Source organism: Arvicanthis niloticus, chromosome X (genome assembly GCF_011762505.2).
Source record: "Arvicanthis niloticus isolate mArvNil1 chromosome X, mArvNil1.pat.X, whole genome shotgun sequence".
NCBI lineage: Eukaryota > Metazoa > Chordata > Mammalia > Rodentia > Muridae > Arvicanthis > Arvicanthis niloticus.
In genome coordinates, this window is record NC_047679.1 from 81,973,211 (window position 1) to 81,995,013 (window position 21,803).

General features: G+C 46.5%; 1 protein-coding gene across 1 annotated transcript in view; it reads right to left on the bottom strand.

The window, feature by feature from the left end:
- Positions 1-590: 590 nt before the first annotated feature.
- Positions 591-21,803, bottom strand: part of LOC117694775 (T-complex protein 11-like X-linked protein 1) — a 53,213-nt gene continuing 32,000 nt past the window's right edge. The window contains exons 3-10 of the mRNA XM_034485749.2: positions 13,861-13,990; positions 11,143-11,263; positions 10,056-10,276; positions 6,491-6,627; positions 5,037-5,254; positions 4,626-4,807; positions 3,436-3,599; positions 591-1,013 (exon numbers count right to left, since the gene is read on the bottom strand). Coding sequence (XP_034341640.1) covers positions 781-1,013; positions 3,436-3,599; positions 4,626-4,807; positions 5,037-5,254; positions 6,491-6,627; positions 10,056-10,276; positions 11,143-11,263; positions 13,861-13,990 — 1,406 coding nt within the window. The 3' untranslated portion in view covers positions 591-780. The remainder of the gene's footprint in view (positions 1,014-3,435; positions 3,600-4,625; positions 4,808-5,036; positions 5,255-6,490; positions 6,628-10,055; positions 10,277-11,142; positions 11,264-13,860; positions 13,991-21,803) is intronic.

Consider the following 21,803-nt stretch of genomic DNA (forward strand, 5'->3'; position numbering starts at 1 on the left):
CTGTATTTATCAGGCTCTGGCAGACCTCTAAGGAGACAGCACAGCTCTATCAGGCTCCTTAGACAGAAGACTGAAGGAACTGAAGGGTTTGTGGCTCCATGGGGAGAGCAATACTAACCAACCAGAGCTCCCTGGGTCTAAACAGCTAGCCTGGGAACACACTTGGAGGGACCCATGGCTCTAGCTGTATTTGTAGTGGAGGATGGACTTGTCGGGCATCAGTGGGAGAGGAAGTCCTTGGTCCCTTGAAGGCTGGACGCCCCGTGTGGGGGGATTCGAGGGCAGGGAGGTGGGAGTAGGTGGGTGGGGGCACATCCTTATAAAAGCAGGAGGAGGGGGTGGGATGGGGGTTCCTGGGCAGGGGTAAATGGGGTAAAGGGTAAGGGGATAGCATCTGAAATGTAAATAAATAAAATATCTAATTGGAAACAAAGAATATACAATGCTTTGATGCCTGTCCAGTCTACCATACTGAAAACTGGTCTGCCATTGCAGGGAAAAGTGAGAGCCCAACTGTTTTTCAGATACTTGGGGGAAAGGGACAAGGGACATGGCTTTAGGTGTATCATAAAAGACACTGATGTTTTCTTGCAGCTCAAGAGTTTATTAATGAAGGGGATTGGGCCATTTGGAGTTTGTATGGTTGGCCGCTACAGTTGCATCCTGGCTCTTAATGAGGAAGAGGGTCATCTGCAGTTGTTGGCCGCAGGTGATGTTATCTCAGGGATATAATGAGACCTCTCTTTGAATTCATGATGCCAGGACTTGGGACCAGCATTATCAGATAGGTTTTTCTTCATTTTCTTCTGCATTTGGTGGAGAGATGATATTTTTTAGGATTTCAGCATAGTAAGGGCTAAACACATGCTGGTTGTGATGCATCAGATTAACAAACTTCCAGCCTAGTTCTGCCAACTCTGGCTCAATGAAAAGAAGGCCTCCAGGGAAGTCTAGAAGAGATTCTTGCATGCCACGAATCAAACAGCATTTAAGAAATAAATGTATCCGTTGTTCTGTAATAGGGAGAAAAAGAAAGTAGGAACAGGTTTCAGAAGAAACTGACAGTTCACTGTCTGCTCACCAAAGTTTTACTTTTTTTTTCACTGTGGTGGTTTTAACAAGATGGCCCCAATAGGCCCATATGTAAAAATGTTTAGTCACCAAGGAATAAAAATTTTCAGTAAGATAAGAAGGATTAGGAGATGTGGCCTTTTTGAAGGAAGTATGTCACTGGATATGGGCATTGATATCTTAATAGCCCATGCCCAGACTCTTTCTCTTTGTTTGCAGATCAGAACATGGCTTTCAGCTACTACTTCAGTACTATTCCAGCCTGTTACCATATTCCATGCCTTACTAATAATAGGCTACACCTCTGAAACTGAAAGCAATCCCCCAATTAAATGTTTTCTTTTATGAGAATTGCCTTGGTTGTACTATCTCACCACAGATATCAAACAGTGATCAAGACATTCATTTGCTCATTTGTATATATGATTTCATTTCTGTTTGGAATGAAGACATGCCATCAAACGTAAAAAGATAATGAATTATCAAAAATTATAATCTAAGACCTGAGGTGTAACTTAATAGCCAAATGCTTGCATAACATATGCAAGGTATGGAAATTGATCCACAACACATACCCTCAAAAAACGCACAGACACAATGGTGAAATCAGAAAGACAATTATTATGGCTTTTGGTCATTGGATTATTTCTTTATACTATTTTACATATCTATAATTGAGATGCTAGTATGTATTTTGCCTAAGAAGATCATCATAAACATCAAACCTGAAATTCCAAGAACATATATTAAAGCTGGTATACTAAGTTCAGACCCATTTACAAAAATTAGAGTGTAAGAAGTTAAAAGAAAGCTAGCCAGGGCCTAGAGATATCCCTCAGTGGTTAAGAGCACTGGTTGCTGCTCTTCCAGAGGTCCTGAGTTCAATTGCCAGCAACCACATGGTAGCTCACAACTATCTGAAATGTGATCAGATGCCCTCTTCTGGCATGCAGGTGTACATACAAATAGACTACTCTTGCATAAAATAAAATAAGAAAACTGGTCAAGTTTACTGTGTCTATTCCACAATATAGTATGTTTTATTCTATTTTGTAATTCAGCATTAAACCCAACAATGAGTATAGGAACCTGTATAATACCTTAAATCCTAGGGTAGGGATGGTTTTCCAACATAAGGTTTTGAAGTGGTTCTATTCTCTCTCTCTCTCTCTCTCTCTCTCTCTCTCTCTCTCTCTCTCTCTCTCTCTGTCTCTCTCTCTCTCTTGCGCGCGCGCACTCTCTCTCTGTATACTGTAATTTATATATTATAATATATACATATTTAATTATATTTTGATTCTTTAAAATAGGAGTTCTGTTTCAATACTACATATTACAGTTAAAAAGTAAAACTAAAGTGCTTTTCGGATATCATGTCTTAGCTTTTGTTTTGTTTTGTTGTGTTTGTTTTGTTTTTTAAGTCAGCATTTCCCAATGTAACCCTGACTGTCTTGGAGATACCTCTGTAGACCAAGCTGGCATTGAACTCACTGAGATCTGCCTGCCTATGTCTCTCAAGCGCTGGGATTAAAGGCATGCACCGCTGTAAAAGTAACTAATTTACCAGATGTAATTGTCATCTCAGAGGCTTACTGTTGAATAAGCTCACATTTCTAACTCTTTCTGATCTCTGGATGGCTGTTTCAACTCAACTGGTCTGGTGCAAACTCCTCTCCAAGCTAACTGATTGAATCTGGCTTCTTTTGGCTTCTGATTGAATTGTTCTCCTTGGACTCAAACTAACTCTGTTAAGTTGTTCTAATTTTCTGGCTCATTATCATTCTTTGGTTCTTTCTGTCTTCACCTGAAACCTGTATCTGTACACCTTTCCTGGTAAAAATCCCTCTTCTTCCTCCTCTTCCTCCTCCTCCTTCTGTTCCTCCTCCTTCCTCTCTCTCTATCTCTCTCTTGTCTCCTCTCCCACTCTCTCCTCTCTCTCCTCTCTTTCCTCTCTCTTACCTCTCTCTCTCTCTCTCTGCTCACTTAAGTAGCCTCTCTTTCCTGTCTGTTCATGTTCACATGTGAGTTGGGTATAATCCCACCTCTGACCATTCTGTCAAATTGTTCTCTGATTCATCACTTTGTCTGCCCCTTAACTAGAGGTCACTTTTAAACATGGCTGTTTCCTTCTACAAAGTAACGTTACCTTCATTGTTTTAGATTAAAGGTGTGTGGTAAGAGTGTGCCTACACAGTCTTTTGATGTGATGCCTTGGCAGAGCACCCATGTTGCTGGATTAAATTTCTTCTACATACCACCACTCTCTGGCTCCATATTTTTAAAATGTTCAGTAAGCCTCAGAGCAGAGTCAAACTTCCACCTGGCATGTTATTGATATTTCTTAACCACTTTTGGAACTCTTACCAATGATGGTACGAATGCAATTCTCTTTCTTGGCAATGTTCCGGAGTTGTCCTACAAGTGATGCTCTGTTTTCACTGCTCAGGGCAGTTAGACCTGTGTCTTTGAGGCCTTGATGTATTTCCTGAGATACTTGCTCACTCACACTTAACATAGATTCTTCTGGCCTAGATAAATGAAGATAGAAATTAGAGTTTCTTTGATATAGGGGACAAAGCCAGAAAGACCCATGCTAGAAGTTAAGCATTCCCAAGGGGAAAAATGTGATTCTCTCACCATCAATAGACAATCTGAATCAATGAGCATGTAAAATAGTCCTGTAATTAACCTTAAGGTACCAAATTATGCCAACTATATGGAACAACATATATTGGACAAGGGTTTGGTTACATTCCAAGAGCCATTCAATACTCTTTTAAGTAGTGAAGATTTGAATGTTTTTGAAAGGTATTCATAGATAGTTTACATAATAGTCTTTCCTACTTTACCAAAAATTGCAAATAAATTAATAATGCTTAATTTCTATTTTCTCTTTCTATTTTGATATGGAATCTCTATGCCATGGGTATAAATAACAAAAATCCACTGCCCTTTGATGAAATATATATTTTCTCACTATTAGAAAACATAATGAATATTTGTAGCAAAGTAACCATCTTATTCTCCTTCTGGACTGAAAACTTTTTATTCTTCTCTATGGCAAACCTAAAGTATCAACATTTTTGCATCTTGTTCCAAAAATCCTTTGTGTGAAGAATAATGGAATATTATATTTCCTGTCTATGGCCTAAATGCCATCTTATATTCCATTCTAAAAGAAATTTATAAGACAGCTGGTAAGATTGCTCACTTGGTAAAGTGCTTGTCACACAAGCATGAGGGCCTGAGTCAACTTCTGCAGTCAAAAGTGATGATTCATGACTGTAATCACAGCACTAGGGAGGGATACACAGGTGGCTTACTAGAACTTGTTGAGCAGCCAGTCTAGCCTTATTAGTCAGCTTCAACTTCTATTAGAGACCATGTTTCAAAAAATAAGGTAGAAAGCAAGAGAAAGACCCCTGAAGTTGACCCCTGGCCTTGACATGTGACATGTACACATACTTGCACAGACAAATGCACACACACACACACAGAGAGAGAGAGAGAGACAGACAGACAGACAGAGAAAGAAAGATATCAATGACACATACTTGGAGCTAAATTCTTCTGTTAGAGCCTTCGTTATGCATTTCAGTTTATCCACAAATTCTGGTGAGCTGAATAAAACACCACAAGAGAAACTTCTAGCCACAAGTAAAACTGAGGCTAGAATGGTCAAGTGGCGCAATTTGGATCTCATGTTCTGCAGTCGTGCTTTATCCATCAGCAGAGTCTGTTTAGGCAAGAAAGAAAATGCTGTTAGGAAAGGAGAGTAGTCAGCGAACTGCTGGTGGCTCTGCCCTTAAGGCGCCCACCCGCAGAGGGCGCGCGTCTCTTGGTGCGCGCATTCGAATCCCGTCCTCCTCCTCCCGCGTCTTGTGGGGGGGGGGAAGGAAAGGAGAGTTGTAATGGGGCTTCTAGGTAAAGAAAAACAAAGTAAATGCCTGAGTACACATCCATACCTCAGGGAATTCTTCGTTCCCATGGTCCCTGAGAACAAGATTTAGGTACCCTTGGTATAGCACTGTTGTAAGACTAGGTGGATCTGGATCGGGTTTTGGAGTTGGAAATGAACTTATTGTGCCAGAAGAAGTACTTGGAGCTACAGATGTACGTTGTAGTGATGAAATAAGCTCTTTGGTGGCTCTAGTCATCCATTTTGTGGTACAATCAAGAAGATCTATGAAAGAGAAGGGAACATGTATGTTTAAATGCCAAGGCATAAAGTTGGAGACTTTGGAGATAGTTTCTTGATGAAGAAAACATTAATTTTAAAAGCTGGAGGTGAAATGGTTATTCCCTTCCAGAATAGCTTTCATAGTACAAGAAGGCACTAGGCAGGCAGTTGGTGGCAAACTCCAAACCAATCTGTGGACCCTATTTACCCCAATGCCAATGTTCCAGGCCAGATCTGCTATACCACAGCCACCATGGAGGTAATCAACAACTTTCTAATAGGGTGTGTGACCCACTCCATAAGAAGGAGTTCATGTATGGCTTTGTGTAACTGGCAAAGTCTCATGATCAGGGAACTCATAGTCCCTAGGGGTGAACCTATTCATTCATTTTTCTAAATAGAGATGTTGTTAACTTATCTCTACATATTTATGTTTATATGCACAGATATGTGTTCTTTGCAACCTTGATCAGAGAAGCTTCTTTTTGTAGTAAACACCAATTAGTACAAAGATTTTGGCTTCTCAAAGTTGTAAGAATAAGTAACTGTTGTATACTCTGCTCTAAACAGAACATCTACCACAGCCCCTCCAAAGCTCAGGAAATATCATAGAAAAGAAGGCATAAACAGTACAAAAGTGGGATAACAAAAAGGAGGGCAATGGATTGTTATATTCTGGACATGACATGGTTATTACAATTGTGTTCTCAAAGCAGCTGTCATAGGCTGTACTGTGTCTGCATAAGATTGGATCTGTCAAAACCCAATCATGGGTAAGGGAAGGGTTTATTGGGCTGCACTGTGCTTCAGGAACTACTTTGACGGCTACTGGAGGAAGAGGAGTCATTCAATGATCTACCACCAAGTAAGATGTTCCTACTTCAGTGGATAGTTATACACTCATGATGATGTAGGTAATCTTCAAACTCAGATGGTCATTAAAAAGGGCAGGAAAGTAAGAGGGAAGATTCTTTAAAAGGGAAATTTTGGTAGTGGGAAAGCATAAGAAAGGCTGGGCTTGAGACTAATCAGACTATACCATGTACACGTATGAAATTATCGAAGAATAAATTTAATTTTTAAAAAAGTGATTTGAATAGGACTTTCTGTTTTGGAAAATTTTGCCTCTCATAACCTTTGATCCAAGAAGTAAACTTTCTATTCAAAATAGAAAAACACTGTAAAAAAAAAAAACAAATTAGAGGTCAGTTTCCACATCTAGTTAAATTTTAAACATACCAGGCTGCTTGTCAAGGAGTTCTTGGAATTTAGCTCGTTCATATTGTATAGAATGTTCCTGTAAATATGGTCGAATGTTCTTGATAGTATAGTTCACCATGTCCATTTTCATCAGGCCTAGAACTTGGAAGATACCCCTGTCACAGACAAATACAAAACATTTAGTTTGAAAGGAAATCTGGTGTTCAAGAGTGGAACTCAAGGAAAGAATAATAAAATCCCAGTATTGAGAATAGGAAAGGAGCTGAAAAAATACTGACTCCAGTTAAAAATAGCTAGGATTTGAATATGTAATCCAAAAATAAACTTTAGTTGCTTTGAGTAGGGGGCTAATGGGAGGTGTCGTGGGCGCTTCAGTTTTACAAATAAGGGGATTCTATTATAAAAGGATGTGAGGCTAAGAATTTAATGTTGCTCTATTTGACCAGGTAATGCTCTTTATCATGTTATAATGTATCAAGAACACTCCCACCTCCAGAACTGTAAATCTATGCTTTTTAGAAATTACAGAAACTTGAGTATTTTGCCTGAGCACAACAAAATAGACTAAGGGAGAAGAGTATTATTGAAAATTAGAACTGCTGATTCACCAAATACATGAAAATGGGCAGAATCTAAAGATTTAGAGAAACAGGCTATAAAAAACGTTTGTTGATGTGACTGGGCTATTAAGGATGCCTTGGGTGAAGGCAAAGAAGGAAAGAATATCTGTAATATGTTTGATGTTCTTGGTCATTACTAAAATATTAATTACCAAAATGTTGGCAGAAATACAGATACTAAAGGCCATTATGATAAAGTTTCAAATTAAAATGAGAAGTCTTACTGGGAAAACAGATAGGCTTACTTATAGGAAAGTAGATTAAAAGTCACCTTTGATATGAACTATCAAATACTTTGAATTGTGTCCATTTTCAAAGTGCTTTACAGAAGGTACATTTTGAGAGCAATGCTCTAAGATATTAGGGAAATGAAATTTCTCAGCATGATACTGAAGGAGTTACCTGGCTACTTTTAATCACATGCAGAAATATATGAAAAGAAAAAGTATAGCTTAAAGATGAGGTTCATAATTGAAACATAAGGAGGGTAGACTAACTTAAAAAAATTAAAGCCTGGCAATGTAAATAGTAAAAAAGCCATTAGGATCAAACCAAATATACCAAGTAATTCCTTTTCTAAAGAGCTGAGTATGGATAAAAGGAAATTGTATGCTAGTCATACAGCAATGGGAAATGCATCCCTGATGAATTTCAAAGATTTTCAAGGCAAGTAAGAACCTTTATTGTGAGATTACAGGGATGTACCCACAGGATGTCACCATATGGTTGCCAAGAATACCTAGAGACTCTGCTCCCTGAATTTCGGTAGAGTGTCCCTCAGCCAACACAACCAACACAATGCAAACAAGCTGAGGTGCATCTTAGGCTCCACTCAAAAAGTCAGAAAAGACAATGGTAAGCCTTAATAATGCCCTAGTGGTACTAATAATGCAAGCATACAGAATACATGAACTACAAAGCATTAGTCTCCGCCTTGGTTTCAAAACATATATGAAACATTCTGGCAGCCGAGGCAAAAATATTCCATAGAGGTTGAGTTGACAAAGTATCCACACACACAACAATGCATAGTGGAGCTGCTGAAAAGCCTCTAAAACTCTAGCACTATAGAACTTCCCTGTACAGAATGCTACAAGTAAGAGACTCAAATTCATAACCATGTCTTGTACAGGTATGAGCCCAGTAAAACTATGGACATTGGCCTGTCAAAAACTATTCAAATATCTTTTTAAAAGAACCCTTTATGAAACAGACTAATACATTAAATAAATATACCATTCAGGGACCAAAGACCAAATGGTGAGTTGGCGGCAGCAGAGCTAAAAAAGAGACACATGTTGACATTTCAACAACCACTCTAGAGCTCTTTGCACGGTGGATACTCTGCTACTTTTGGAAAAGGGTAGTCAATAGAAGGAAAAATCCCCACAGCAATAATAATTATCTATGAGAGGTTGAAATGTGGGTGATTAATTTCCAACTCGTAAATAATATCATTTTTTCTTTTCTGTTTGCTTTAGCTGTGAAACATCGAGAATCTTCATTTCTGTTTCTGCAGAGTTTAGACTGGGAGAAAGAGAACACTTGAGCTGGGGTGGATAGAAATCTATAGAATTAGTACTATACTTAAATGCCTTAAAAGCATTTCATGAAATGTATAGAATCCAAATGATCATTTACATAGCATTAAAATCAAATAGACATACGTTCCTTACCAAGTAAATGGACAGGGAGTAAAAAGGTGTTAGTCAGTAGTGCTTCTCAGCCTAGGGCATAGAACATTTTACACACTGTGTAACAGCTAATGTGGAAACCCATAGCTGATCAAAGGGCTAAAATAAGTGATTGTTGAGTGCTCAGACATAAAGAAGACATGTACGTCATCACTTCCATGGTCTGGCAGGCATTATAGAAGATGAGGAGGTAAAGATTGTTAAAGTCAAAGGATGAAGAGGAGTGCTGGGTTTGGCAAGGGCATTACAATTACAAACATGTAGCAGTTGCTGATACCTGTGCACATACTGCATAAAATCAGAAACAAACTTCAGAAGAGGAGAAACTGGGAAGGAAAAAATGGATCAGCAGGATTGAAAGAGGAATAGGAAAGAACAATATGCATTGTATATAATATGAAACCCAAAAATATTAAACAAGAGGGGCTGGAGAGATTGCTCAGTTGTTAATGGCACTTGTTGCTCTTACAGAGGAATGGATTCATTCCCAGCAGTCATGTGTTGGGTCAGAAACATCTATAACTCCAGTTCCAGAAGATCCAACCCTGACTTCTGGCCACAGCAAGTACTAGGCATACACATACATTTTGGCAGGCAAGATGTTCATAAACGTAAAATAAAATAATTTTAAATAACTTGTTAAAATTTAAAAAGTAAACATAGAAAGTAGAAGTGAAAACTTATCTTAGCCATGTCTTCAGCATAAGACATAGGTCTACTATAATATTTGGCTCAAATTGTCTTCATGGTACATAAGGTAGATTACAGGAGTAGAGTATGGTATCGTTTGAAAATAGGTTGCTGCTCAAAAAGTAGTAAACTTCAAACCCAACTGTGAGATACTGAGAGGGTGGAAAGCTTAATCCAATTATTGACTTTATAAATGAAGCCTTTAGACCATCACCAGGATTACACAAGAATGGCGGGCTAGAAACCACCATGATTGAATAGAAGTGATTTCACAAAAACAGAAAAACTAATCTCTCTCTCTCTCCTCTCTCTCCTCTCTCTCTCTCTCTCTCTCTCTCTCTCTCTCTGTCTCCCTCTCCTTCCTTCCCTCCCTCCCTCCCTCCTTCTTTCATCCTGTGTTGTTCTCTAACACCTCAAGATTCCACCAGAAACAACACTTTCATTGGATGCAGCTCCTCAGCCTTGGACTTCAAGGATGGGAGCCAAAATGTTTACTTTTCTCTTTGTAATTTACTCATACTGAGGTATCATGCTATTAACAACAGAAAATACATTAAAAGAGCATGACTGTATTCTTGCCTCAGTAACTGTACTGGATCTTTTATGTTTTCTAGTTCCTGTACAGCTTCATCTCTAACTGGTGCACACATGAGGGCCATCAAGTTGAGAATGTAGTTGGAGAGATGTGGAACATCCAGAGCCCCATGCTCTGTTTCTTGTTTGAGGAGATCCAAATCCAGTGCCTCTTCAATTTCATTTCTTAGACGATTCTGACGTGGCAATAGTAGTGACATTAAAATCTGCCCACAAAGGAAAAATCGAAGGAGCCACATTATGTTCAGAATCCTAAACATGTACACACTGAACAGTACTTTCAAGCTAAAGGCATGTCAGACTTTGTTTTCTAGGGAGTCAAGAAAGTGGGTCTCTAAATTTCTTGCATAGTTACTTCTCTCTGTTTAGAAGATCATTATAATTCTAGGCTTCATGGAAATTATAGCAAGAGTCATTATTTTCAAGGGAAATGATTTTAAGATCAGGAATAAAAATAACACTGGGGCAACATTTAAGCATAGGCTACAGCAACATACTTACCTCCAAAAAATAATGATGCCCTTTACAGAAGTTAAGGAAACTTTAGATTATTTTACTCCAAAGAGCAAGGGAAAATAAGCAAGATATTATTTTTCAGTCTTTTTTTTTTTTTTTTTTTTTTTTTTTTTTTTTTTCTGAAACAAGGTCTCACTGTGAAGCCCTGGCTGTCCTATGTAAGTCAATCTGTAGACCAGGCTGGCCTCGAACTCAGAGATCTGCATGTGTCTGCCTCCTAAGTGCTGGGATTAAAGGCATGCACCACTATTACCACCTGGTAAGAAAGTTACTCTTAAATGGTCACTTGAAATAGCTTTTTGACTTAAAACGTAAATCCCTGTGGGTAATAGTTCTTTTTTAGGTGTGTGTTTCTGGAACACTTAAAACATAGTAGAGGTTGAGTAAAAATATGTTTTTACTGAATGATACATTATGTTTTTAAATGGGCATCAATACATCCCATGTGTATTCATAAAAGAAGCTACTTAGAACATTAATAATGTGAATATTAATAATCCAAGGTCTAAGGTGGTCAGGGGACTTTACATCAATATAGTGAAAGCTGGGGACTCACCTGTTTTATGTTTTTTATAAGTTCAAGAGCACAAGAAAAGTCAGGAGGAGTTTGTGACAGTTGATCTTTCAAGTGGTCCCAAAATGCATTATACATTGTCTCCACAAACTTGCTTTCCACACTATTAAGAAAGTTAAATGTGTAAATTGATCTTTACCTACAGATTTGATACAGTATTCAAAATCATGGAAAAAAACAAACTGATAGGCCAGAGAGGAGTTATGATTTGAGAAGTGCTGAAAAATAGCTGTAGTTAGTTTCAGATGAAAAACAACAAACACTCACTATTGAAATACCAATACCAGAACAATACCAAATACAATACCAGAATGTCAGTGTCTGTCTCCCTGCCCCCCAACCAAATGTCCTACTTTCTCCCTCTATCTCTCCCTTTCTCCCAATATCTTCCTGTGTCTCTCCTTGTCTCTTCTCTCTCCCCCTCTCACTATATGTCTCTGTCCCTCTCTCTCTCTCTCCCTCTCTGGTTTTCTCAGGTTGTGTCTTGTCTGATTGCTCTCTGTGTGTTCTTTCTCCTCCCTTTCTTTCTCCCTCTCCCTCTTTCCCCCCTCTCTTCTCCCTCTCTTCTCCCTCCCTCCCTCCTTCCCGCATCTTCCCTGTTCTTCTCCTCTCCTTTCCCTCCTTTTCCCTCCCCCTTTGGAAGAACCATAAACTAAAAACTGAGACTCTGACTTTTGACCATAATTCTGTATCTAGCTTAGATGTGTAACTTCATTTATATTTCTATATACATAGTACGTGATATTTTTCACCTAGGTATGAAATGTAGGGAAGAATTTTTTCCTGTTTATAATGCTGAAGGATTTCATGCACTTCACAGGACTAAATACAATTTACAACTTTCCCCTTTCTAACCTGTTCTTCACTTACCTTATTCCTAAAAACCAGGAAGTTTACTTTTTTCCCCAAACTTTTTTTACAGTAACTCAGATTTTAGGGACTATGAATTGAACTAAGAACATCCTAGGAAACATGTGTTTTAAAACATGTGTTTTAGTGAAAACTCCATTCATGGAAGATGTACTTCACATGTGTCATTATTAGCAACAAGCAAAATAAATGTGCCACACACAAGAATCACAAGAAACAACACAGGGCTTTAGTAACAGAATCCCTAAAGTAGCAAAATAAATGAGGCATTCAAGGTGGGAAATTTAAAAAGCTATGAAATAACATTCTGGCAAAAAGTATTCTTTTAACTCTTCATACTTACTTACATTGTGTTTGTACATGTGTGCACATACAAAGTGTCACAAAATCTGTTTGGTGGTAAGAGGATAAATTATATAATTTAGTTTTCTCCTTCCACTATGTGAGTCCCAGGGATAAAATAGGTCAACAGCAAGCACCTTTACCTTCTAAGCCATTTTCTAGCCCACATCTAAGTGCTAGTGATCCATTAGAAAGATTCAATTTATACTGAAAGACTCCTTAATGAACTTCAATATCAATATAATTGAATTGAATTGAATCAATATAATTATGAAGAACTTCAAGGCTCATTTTTCTTATTAAATCGGAAAGTATAAATCTGAAACCTCTTACTCGTGACAAATGGCAATATCATTATTAGAAAAGTTATTTGTGAGGTTAGAGAGATGGCTCAGTGGTTAAGAGCAATGGAAGCTCTTCCCCTCCAAGGCCATGGCTTGAATCCCATAACTACATGGTAGCTCACAACTGTCTATAACTCTAGTCCTAGGGTATGTAGTTCCCTTTTCTGATCTTCTTGTTCACTGCATGCATGCGGTGCACAGACATATATGGATACAATACACCCACACAGAGATAATGAAATCAAAATTGAGGAAAGAAAAGTTGTTTATCTGCACAGACTTAATTTAGCAAAAAGTAGGACTACCTTGTACCTTCAAGTTGATCTGCAAAGATGTGAAAATCTTCGCTAGAACCTAATGCTTAACATTTTCACAATAATTACAGTGGCTTATTTGGTATTTAGATATAATTTGATATTTTCACACCTTGTGTGCCTGTATGTGTGTGACTGTTGCCTCTGTGTGTGTAGTCTATGTGCTCCTCTGGGAGTTCACATGTAGAGGCTGGAGGATGTTAGATTTCTAATTGTCATTCTACACCTTATTCCCTTGAGACAGGATCACTGACTGAACCTGGAGGTAGGGTGGCAGCCAGAAAGGTCCAGCAATCCTTTGTCTCTGCTGCACATATAGCTTGGGACCATGCTATATTTTACATAGGTTCTGGGGATTTGTATTTAGAGCTTCATGTTTGTGCAGTAACTGGGCTTAGCCACTAGATCATCCTTCACCCCCCTTGACCACTTGTACATTTTTATTTTACATGCATTGGTGTTTTGCCTGCATGGATATCTGTGTGAGAGTGTCAGATACTCTGGAAGTAGAGTTACAATTATAAGCAGTCATTTGGATTCTGGGAATTGAATCCAAGTCCTCTCGAAGAGCAGCCAGTGCTCCTAACTGCTGAGCCTTCTCCTAGTCACTTGAACACTTTTACATTAAATAATTATTCTGCTTACTCTGCTGTATAATTCAATTTAATATTTAATACTATTCAAGGCAGACTCAACCCCTGCATGTTTTTAATAAAGCAAGCCAAACATGATCAAAAATCATCTATGCTATGTAATTATGCCAAGAAGAGCACTCATTCACCCAATAAATAAATAAATAAATAAATAAATAAATAAATAAAAAGATATACCCGTCTTCAGGTAAATCATTCTTTTCCACAGTGAAATCTTGGTTTACAACGATTTCATGAGCAATGCTCAATTTGGAAACTTCATTAACTTTTCCTCTATCTTCATTAGAAATTGTTGCAGGCTCGTTCTCTAAAAAAGAAAGCATAATAATTATCAAAAGAGATAAGTTAGCTAAAGACAGAACCAGTGTGTCAGAGACATACACATAAATAGAGCTATAGAGCCATAGAAAGTGGGGGCCAGAAGTAGAGATACAGATGAGAGCCAAAGCACCAGAACCAGAACCAGAGAACTAGAGCCAAAGATTGAGGGTCATAACCAGAGCCAGAGAGGTATAGCCAGAGAGCCAAGAGCCAAAGCCAGAACCAGGTACAGAGCCATAGAACGAGCTAGAAAGTCAGAGCCTGAGACCAAGAGCCAGAGCCAGAGCAAGAGCTCCAGAAATCCAGAGCAAGAACTAGAGTCATAGCCAGACAGCTAGAGTAACAGCCAGAGCCAGAGAGCCAGAGAGCCAGAGAGCCAGAGAGCCAGAGAGCCAGAGAGCCAGAGAGCCAGAGAGCCAGAGAGCCACAGAGCCACAGAGCTACAGAGCCACAGTGCCACAGTGCCACAGAGCCACAGAGCCAGATCCAGAATCTTAAACAGACAGACAGAGCCAGAACATGAGCAAGAGGGTCAGAGTAATAATCAGACCCAGAGAGCCAGGGAGCCAAAGCCAGAGCCAGAATCATAAGAGACAGAGACAGAGGCAGAGGCAGAGAGCAAGATAGGTAGAGCCAAAGCCAGAACCATAGCCATAGAAAAATAGCCAGAAAGGCAGAGATCCAGAAACAGATACAAATCCAAGCCAGAGCTAGAGCCAGACCCACAGGCAGAGCGAAAACAAGAGCCAGAGTTAGAAAGCAAGAGGAAATCCAGAGCCAGATGCAGAAAGCCAGATGCCAAAATCCAAATCCAAAGCCAGAGAGGGTGAGCAAGAAAGCCAGATGCAGAGAGCCAGAGCAAGTGCCAGTGAGCCACAGGAGAGCCACAGGAAAGCCACAGGAAAGCCAGAGAAGTGAGCCAGAGATAGAAATAGAGTCAGAGAGACAGGTCCAGACTGACAGAACCACAAAGTCAGAGAGACCAACAAAGAAAGACAGAGCCAGAGTCATTGGCGTATTCATAGCCAGAGATCCAGAGCCAGATCCAGAGCCAGATCCAGATCCAGATCCAGAGCCAGAACCAGAAAGAGAACCAGAGCCTAAGCCAGAACAAGAGAGCCAGAGTAATAGCCAGAGGCATAGGGCCAGAGAGCCACAGCCATAGCCAAATCCAGTGCCAGAAATCCAGGGACCAGTAGCCATAACAAGAGGTAGACTCAGAGCCTAAGAGCCAAAGCCATAGGCAGAGCCAGAACCAGAACTAAACTGAAGCCAGAAAGACAGAGACAGAGACCAAGAACTAGAGCTAGAGCCAGAGCCAAAGAGCCACAGCTAGTGATAGAGCTTGAGCCAGAGAATCAGAGAGGCAGGGCCACAGAGCCACAGAGCCACAGACCAGAGTGAGAGAAAGAAGAAAAGCTCAATCAAGAGCCTGAAAGCCAGAAGCAGAGAACCAGATATCCAGACCCAGAGAGCCAAAATGCCAGAGCTAGACCCAGAGCCAAGATGCCAGAGCCAAGATGATGATGATGCCACAGCCAAGATGATGATGATGCCACAGCCAAGATGATGATGATGCCACAGTCAAGATGATGAAGATGCCACAGCCAAGATGATGAAGATGAGCCAGAGCCAAGATGACGAAAATGAGCCAGGGCCAGAGCCGAGAAAACGTCAGAGCCAGGGCCAGAGCCGAGAAAACGTCAGAGCCAGAGCCAGAGCCAGAGCCAGAGCCAGAGCTAGACCCAGAGCCCAGAGCCCAGAGCCCAGAGCCCAGAGCCCAGAGCCCAGAGCCCAGAGCCCAGAGCCCAGAAAACGCCAGAGCCCAGAGCCCAGAGCCCAGAGCCCAGAGCCCAGAGCCCAGAGCCCAGAAAACGCCAGAGCCCAGAGCCCAGAGCCCAGAGCCCAGAAAACGCCAGAGCCCAGAGCCCAGAGCCCAGAGCCCAGAAAACGCCAGAGCCCAGAGCCCAGAGCCCAGAGCCCAGAAAACGCCAGAGCCCAGAGCCCAGAGCCCAGAGCCCAGAGCCAAGAAAACGCCAGAGCCAGAGCCCAGAGCCCAGAGGCAAGAAAACGCCAGAGCCAGAGCCCAGAGCCCAGAGGCAAGAAAACGGCAGAGGCAGGGGCAGGGGCAGAGGCAAGAAAACGGCAGGGGCAGGGGCAGGGGCAGGGGCAAGGGCAGGGGCAAGAAAATGGCAGGGGCAGGGGCAGGGGCAGAGGCAAGAAAACGGCAGGGGCAGGGGCAAGGGCAAGAAAACGGCAGGGGCAGGGGCAGGGGCAAGAAAACGGCAGGGGCAGGGGCAGGGGCAGGGGCAAGAAAACGGCAGGGGCAGGGGCAGGGGCAAGAAAACGGCAGGGGCAGGGGCAGGGGCAGGGGCAAGAAAACGGCAGGGGCAGGGGCAGGGGCAGGGGCAGGGGCAGGGGCAGGGGCAGGGGCAGGGGCAAGAAAACGGCAGGGGCAGGGGCAGGGGCAGGGGCAGGGGCAGGGGCAAGAAAACGGCAGGGGCAGGGGCAGGGGCAGGGGCAAGAAAACGGCAGGGGCAGGGGCAGGGGCAGGGGCAAGAAAACGGCAGGGGCAGGGGCAGGGGCAGGGGCAGGGGCAGGGGCAGGGGCAGGGGCAGGGGCAGGGGCAGGGGCAGGGGCAGGGGCAGGGGCAGGGGCAGGGGCAGGGGCAGGGGCAGGGGCAGGGGCAGGGGCAGGGGCAGGGGCAGGGGCAGGGGCAGGGGCAGGGGCAGGGGCAGGGGCAGGGGCAGGGGCAGGGGCAGGGGCAGGGGCAGGGGCGCAGAGGGGCAGGGGCAGGGGCGCAGAGGGGCAGGGGCAGGGGCGCAGAGGGGCAGGGGCAGGGGCGCAGAGGGGCAGGGGCAGGGGCGCAGAGGGGCAGGGGCAGGGGCGCAGAGGGGCAGGGGCAGGGGCGCAGAGGGGCAGGGGCAGGGGCGCAGAGGGGCAGGGGCAGGGGCGCAGAGGGGCAGGGGCAGGGGCGCAGAGGGGCAGGGGCAGGGGCGCAGAGGGGCAGGGGCAGGGGCGCAGAGGGGCAGGGGCAGGGGCGCAGAGGGGCAGGGGCAGGGGCGCAGAGGGGCAGGGGCAGGGGCGCAGAGGGGCAGGGGCAGGGGCGCAGAGGGGCAGGGGCAGGGGCGCAGAGGGGCAGGGGCAGGGGCGCAGAGGGGCAGGGGCAGGGGCGCAGAGGGGCAGGGGCAGGGGCGCAGAGGGGCAGGGGCAGGGGCGCAGAGGGGCAGGGGCAGGGGCGCAGAGGGGCAGGGGCAGGGGCGCAGAGGGGCAGGGGCAGGGGCGCAGAGGGGCAGGGGCAGGGGCGCAGAGGGGCAGGGGCAGGGGCGCAGAGGGGCAGGGGCAGGGGCGCAGAGGGGCAGGGGCAGGGGCGCAGAGGGGCAGGGGCAGGGGCGCAGAGGGGCAGGGGCAGGGGCGCAGAGGGGCAGGGGCAGGGGCGCAGAGGGGCAGGGGCAGGGGCGCAGAGGGGCAGGGGCAGGGGCGCAGAGGGGCAGGGGCAGGGGCGCAGAGGGGCAGGGGCAGGGGCGCAGAGGGGCAGGGGCAGGGGCGCAGAGGGGCAGGGGCAGGGGCGCAGAGGGGCAGGGGCAGGGGCAGGGGCGCAGAGGGGCAGAGGGGCAGGGGCGCAGAGGGGCAGAGGGGCAGAGGGGCAGGGGCGCAGAGGGGCAGAGGGGCAGAGGGCCAGAGGGCCAGAGGGGCAGAGGGGCAGAGGGGCAGAGGGCCAGAGGGCCAGAGAGCCAGAGAGCCAGAGAGCCAGAGCCAGAGCCAAGAAAATGCTAGAGCCAGAGCCAGAGCCAGAGCCAGAGCCAGAGCCAGTGCCAGAGCCAAGAAAATGCCAGAGCCAGAGCCAGAGCCAGAGCCAGAGCCAAGAAAACGCTAGAGCCAGAGCCAAGAAATCGCCAGAGCCAGAGCCAAGAAAATGCCAGAGCCAGAGACAAGAAAACGCCAGAGCCAGAGCCAAGAAATTGCCAGAGCCAGAGTCAGAGCCAAAAAAATGCCAAAGCCAGAGCCAGAGCCAGAGCCAAGAAAACGCCAGAGCCAGAGACAGGGCCAAGAAAATGCCAGAGCCAGAGCCAGAGCCAGAGCCAGAGCCAGAGCCAGAGCCAGAGCCAGAGCCAGAGCCAAGAAAACGCCAGAGCAATAGCCATAGCCGAGAAAAATGCCAGAGCCAGAGCCAGAGCCAAGGAAACGCCAGAGCCAGAGCCAAGAAAACGCCAGAGCCAGAGCCAAGAAAATGCCAGAGCCAGAGCCAGAGCCAGAGCCAGAGCCAGAGCCAGAGCCAGAGCCAGAGCCAGAGCCAGAGCCAAAGACAAGAAAACGCCAGAACCAGAGCCAAGAAAACGCCAGAGCCAGAGCCAAGAAAACGCCAGAGCCATAGCCATAGCCAAGAAAAATGCCAGAGCCAGAGCCAAGGAAAAGCCAGAGCCAGAGCCAGAGCCAGAGCCAGAGCCAGAGCCAGAGCCAGAGCCAGAGCCAGAGCCAGAGCCAGAGCCAAAAAAAAAACGCCAGAGCAAGAGCCAAGAATACACCAGAGCCAGAGCCAGAGCCAAAGACAAGAAAACGCCAGAGCCAGAGCCAAGAAAACGCCAGAGCTAGAGCCAGAGCCAGAGCCAAGAAAACGCCAGAGCTAGAGCCAGAGCCAGAGCCAAGAAAACGCCAGAGCCAGAGCCAGAGCCGGAGCCAAGAAAACACCAGAGCCAGAGCCAGAGCCTGAGCCAAGAAAACACCAGAGCCAGAGCCAGAGCCGGAGCCAAGAAAACACCAGAGCCAGAGCCAGAGCCGGAGCCAAGAAAACACCAGAGCCAGAGCCAGAGCCGGAGCCAAGAAAAATGAGCCAGAGCCAGAGCCGGAGCCAAGAAAAATGAGCCAGAGCCAGAGCCGGAGCCAAGAAAAATGAGCCAGAGCCAGAGCCGGAGCCAAGAAAAATGAGCCAGAGCCAGAGCCGGAGCCAAGAAAAATGAGCCAGAGCCAGAGCCGGAGCCAAGAAAAATAGAGCCAGAGCCAGAGCCGGAGCCAAGAAAAATAGAGCCAGAGCCAGAGCCAGAGCCAGAGCCAAGAAAAATAGAGCCAGAGCCAGAGCCAGAGCCAGAGCCAAGAAAAATAGAGCCAGAGCCAGAGCCAGAGCCAGAGCCAGAGCCAAGAAAAGAGCCAGAGCCAGAGCCAGAGCCAAGAAAAGAGCCAGAGCCAGAGCCAGAGCCAAGAAAAGAGCCAGAGCCAGAGCCAGAGCCAGAGCCAGAGCCAGAGCCAGAGCCAGAGCCAGAGCCAGAGCCAGAGCCAGAGCCAGAGCCAGAGCCAGAGCCAGAGCCAGAGCCAGAGCCAGAGCCAGAGCCAGAGCCAGAGCCAGAGCCAGAGCCAGAGCCAGAGCCAGAGCCAGAGCCAGAGCCAGAGCCAGAGCCAGAGCCAGAGCCAGAGCCAGAGCCAGAGCCAGAGCCAGAGCCAGAGCCAGAGCCAGAGCCAGAGCCAGAGCCAGAGCCAGAGCCAGAGCCAGAGCCAGAGCCAGAGCCAGAGCCAGAGCCAGAGCCAGAGCCAGAGCCAGAGCCAGAGCCAGAGCCAGAGCCAGAGCCAGAGCCAGAGCCAGAGCCAGAGCCAGAGCCAGAGCCAGAGCCAGAGCCAGAGCCAGAGCCAGAGCCAGAGCCAGAGCCAGAGCCAGAGCCAGAGCCAGAGCCAGAGCCAGAGCCAGAGCCAGAGCCAGAGCCAGAGCCAGAGCCAGAGCCAGAGCCAGAGCCAGAGCCAGAGCCAGAGCCAGAGCCAGAGCCAGAGCCAGAGCCAGAGCCAGAGCCAGAGCCAGAGCCAGAGCCAGAGCCAGAGCCAGAGCCAGAGCCAGAGCCAGAGCCAGAGCCAGAGCCAGAGCCAGAGCCAAGGACATGCCAGAGCCAGAGCCAGAGCCAAGGACATGCCAGAGCCAGAGCCAGAGCCAAGGACATGCCAGAGCCAGAGCCAGAGCCAAGGACATGCCAGAGCCAGAGGCAGAGCCAAGGAAACACCAGAGCCAGAGCCAGAGCCAGAGCCAGAGCCAGAGCCAGAGCCAGAGCCAGAGCCAGAGCCAGAGCCAAGAAAAGGCCAGAGCCAGAGCCAGACCAAGAGCTAGAGCCAGAGCCAGAGCCAGAGCCAAGAAAACGCCAGAGCCAGAGCCAAGAAAACACCAGAGCCAGAGCCAGAGCCAGAGCCAGAGCCAGAGCCAAGAAAACGCCAGAGCCAGAGGCAGAGCCAAGAAAACGCCAGAGCCAGAGCCAGAGCCAAAGACAAAAAAACGCCAGAGCCGGAGCCAAGAAAATGCCAGAGCCAGAGCCAAGAAAATGCCAGAGCCAGAGCCAAGAAAACGCCAGAGCCAGAGCCAGAGCCAGAGCCAGAGCCAGAGCCAAAAAAACGCCAGAGCCAGAGCCATAGCCAAGAAAACGCCAGAGCCAGAGCCAGAGCCAGAGTCAGAGCCAGAGCCAGAGCCAAGAAAACTCCAGAACCAGAGCCAGAGCCAAGAAAAATGCCAGAGCCAGAACCAGAGCCAAGAAAACGCCAGAGCTAGAGCCAGAGCCAGAGCCAAGAAAACGCCAGAGCCAGAGCCAAGAAAACGCCAGAGCCAGAGCCAGAGCCAGAGCCAAAGACAAGAAAACGCCAGAGCCGGAGCCAAGAAAATGCCAGAGCCAGAGCAAAGAAAACGCTAGAGCTAGAGCCAGAGCCAGAGCCAAGAAGACACCAGAACCAGAGCCAGAGCCAAGAAAACGCCAGAGCCAGAGCCAGAGCCAGAGCCAAGAAAACGCCAGAGCCAGAGCCAAGAAAACGCCAGAGCCATAGCCATAGCCAAGAAAAATGCCAGAGCCAGAGTCAGAGCCAAGGAAACGCCAGAGCCAGACCCAGAGCCAAGAAAACGCCAGAGCCAGAGCCAGAGCCAGAGCCAGAGCCAAGAAAACGCCAGAGCCAGAGTCAAGAAAACACCAGAGCCAGAGCCAGAGCCAAGAAAACGCCAGAGCCAAGAAAACGCCAGAGCCAAGAAAACGCCAGAGCCAGAGCCAGAGCCAGAGCCAGAGCCAGAGCCAGAGCCAGAGCCAGAGCCAGAGCCAGAGCCAGAGCCAGAGCCAGAGCCAGAGCCAGAGCCAGAGCCAGAGCCAGAGCCAGAGCCAGAGCCAGAGCCAGAGCCAGAGCCAGAGCCAGAGCCAGAGCCAGAGCCAAGAAAACTCCAGAGCCAGAGCCAGAGCCCGAACCAAGAAAAACGCCACAGCCAGAACCAGAGCCAAGAAAACGCCAGAGCTAGAGCCAGAGCCAGAGCCAAGAAAACACCAGAGCCAGAGCCAGAGCCAAGGAAAACGCCAGAGCCAGAGCCAGAGCCAGAGCCAGAACCAGAGCCAAGAAAACGCCAGAGCCAGAGCCAGAGCCAAAGACAAGAAAAGGCCAGAGCCAGAGCCAAGGAAACGCCAGAGCCAGAGCCAGAGCCAAGAAAACGCCAGAGCCAGAGCCAAGAAAACGCCAGAGCCATAGCCATAGCCAAGAAAATGCCAGAGCCAGAGCCAGAGCCAAGGAAATGCAAGAGCCAGAGCCAGAGCCAGAGCCAAGAAAACGCCAGAGCCAGAGCCAGAGCCAGAGCCAGAGCCAGAGCCAGAGCCAGAGCCAAGAAAAACGCTAGAGCCAGAGCCAAGAAAAACGCCAGAGCCAGAGCCAGAGCCAGAGCCAAGAAAAACGCCAGAGCCAGAGCCAGAGCCAAGAAAACGCCAGAGCCAGAGCCAGAGCCAAGGAAAATGCCAGATCCAGAGCCAGAGCCAGAGCCAAGAAAACGCCAGAGCCAGAGCCAGAGCCAGAGCCAGAGCCAGAGC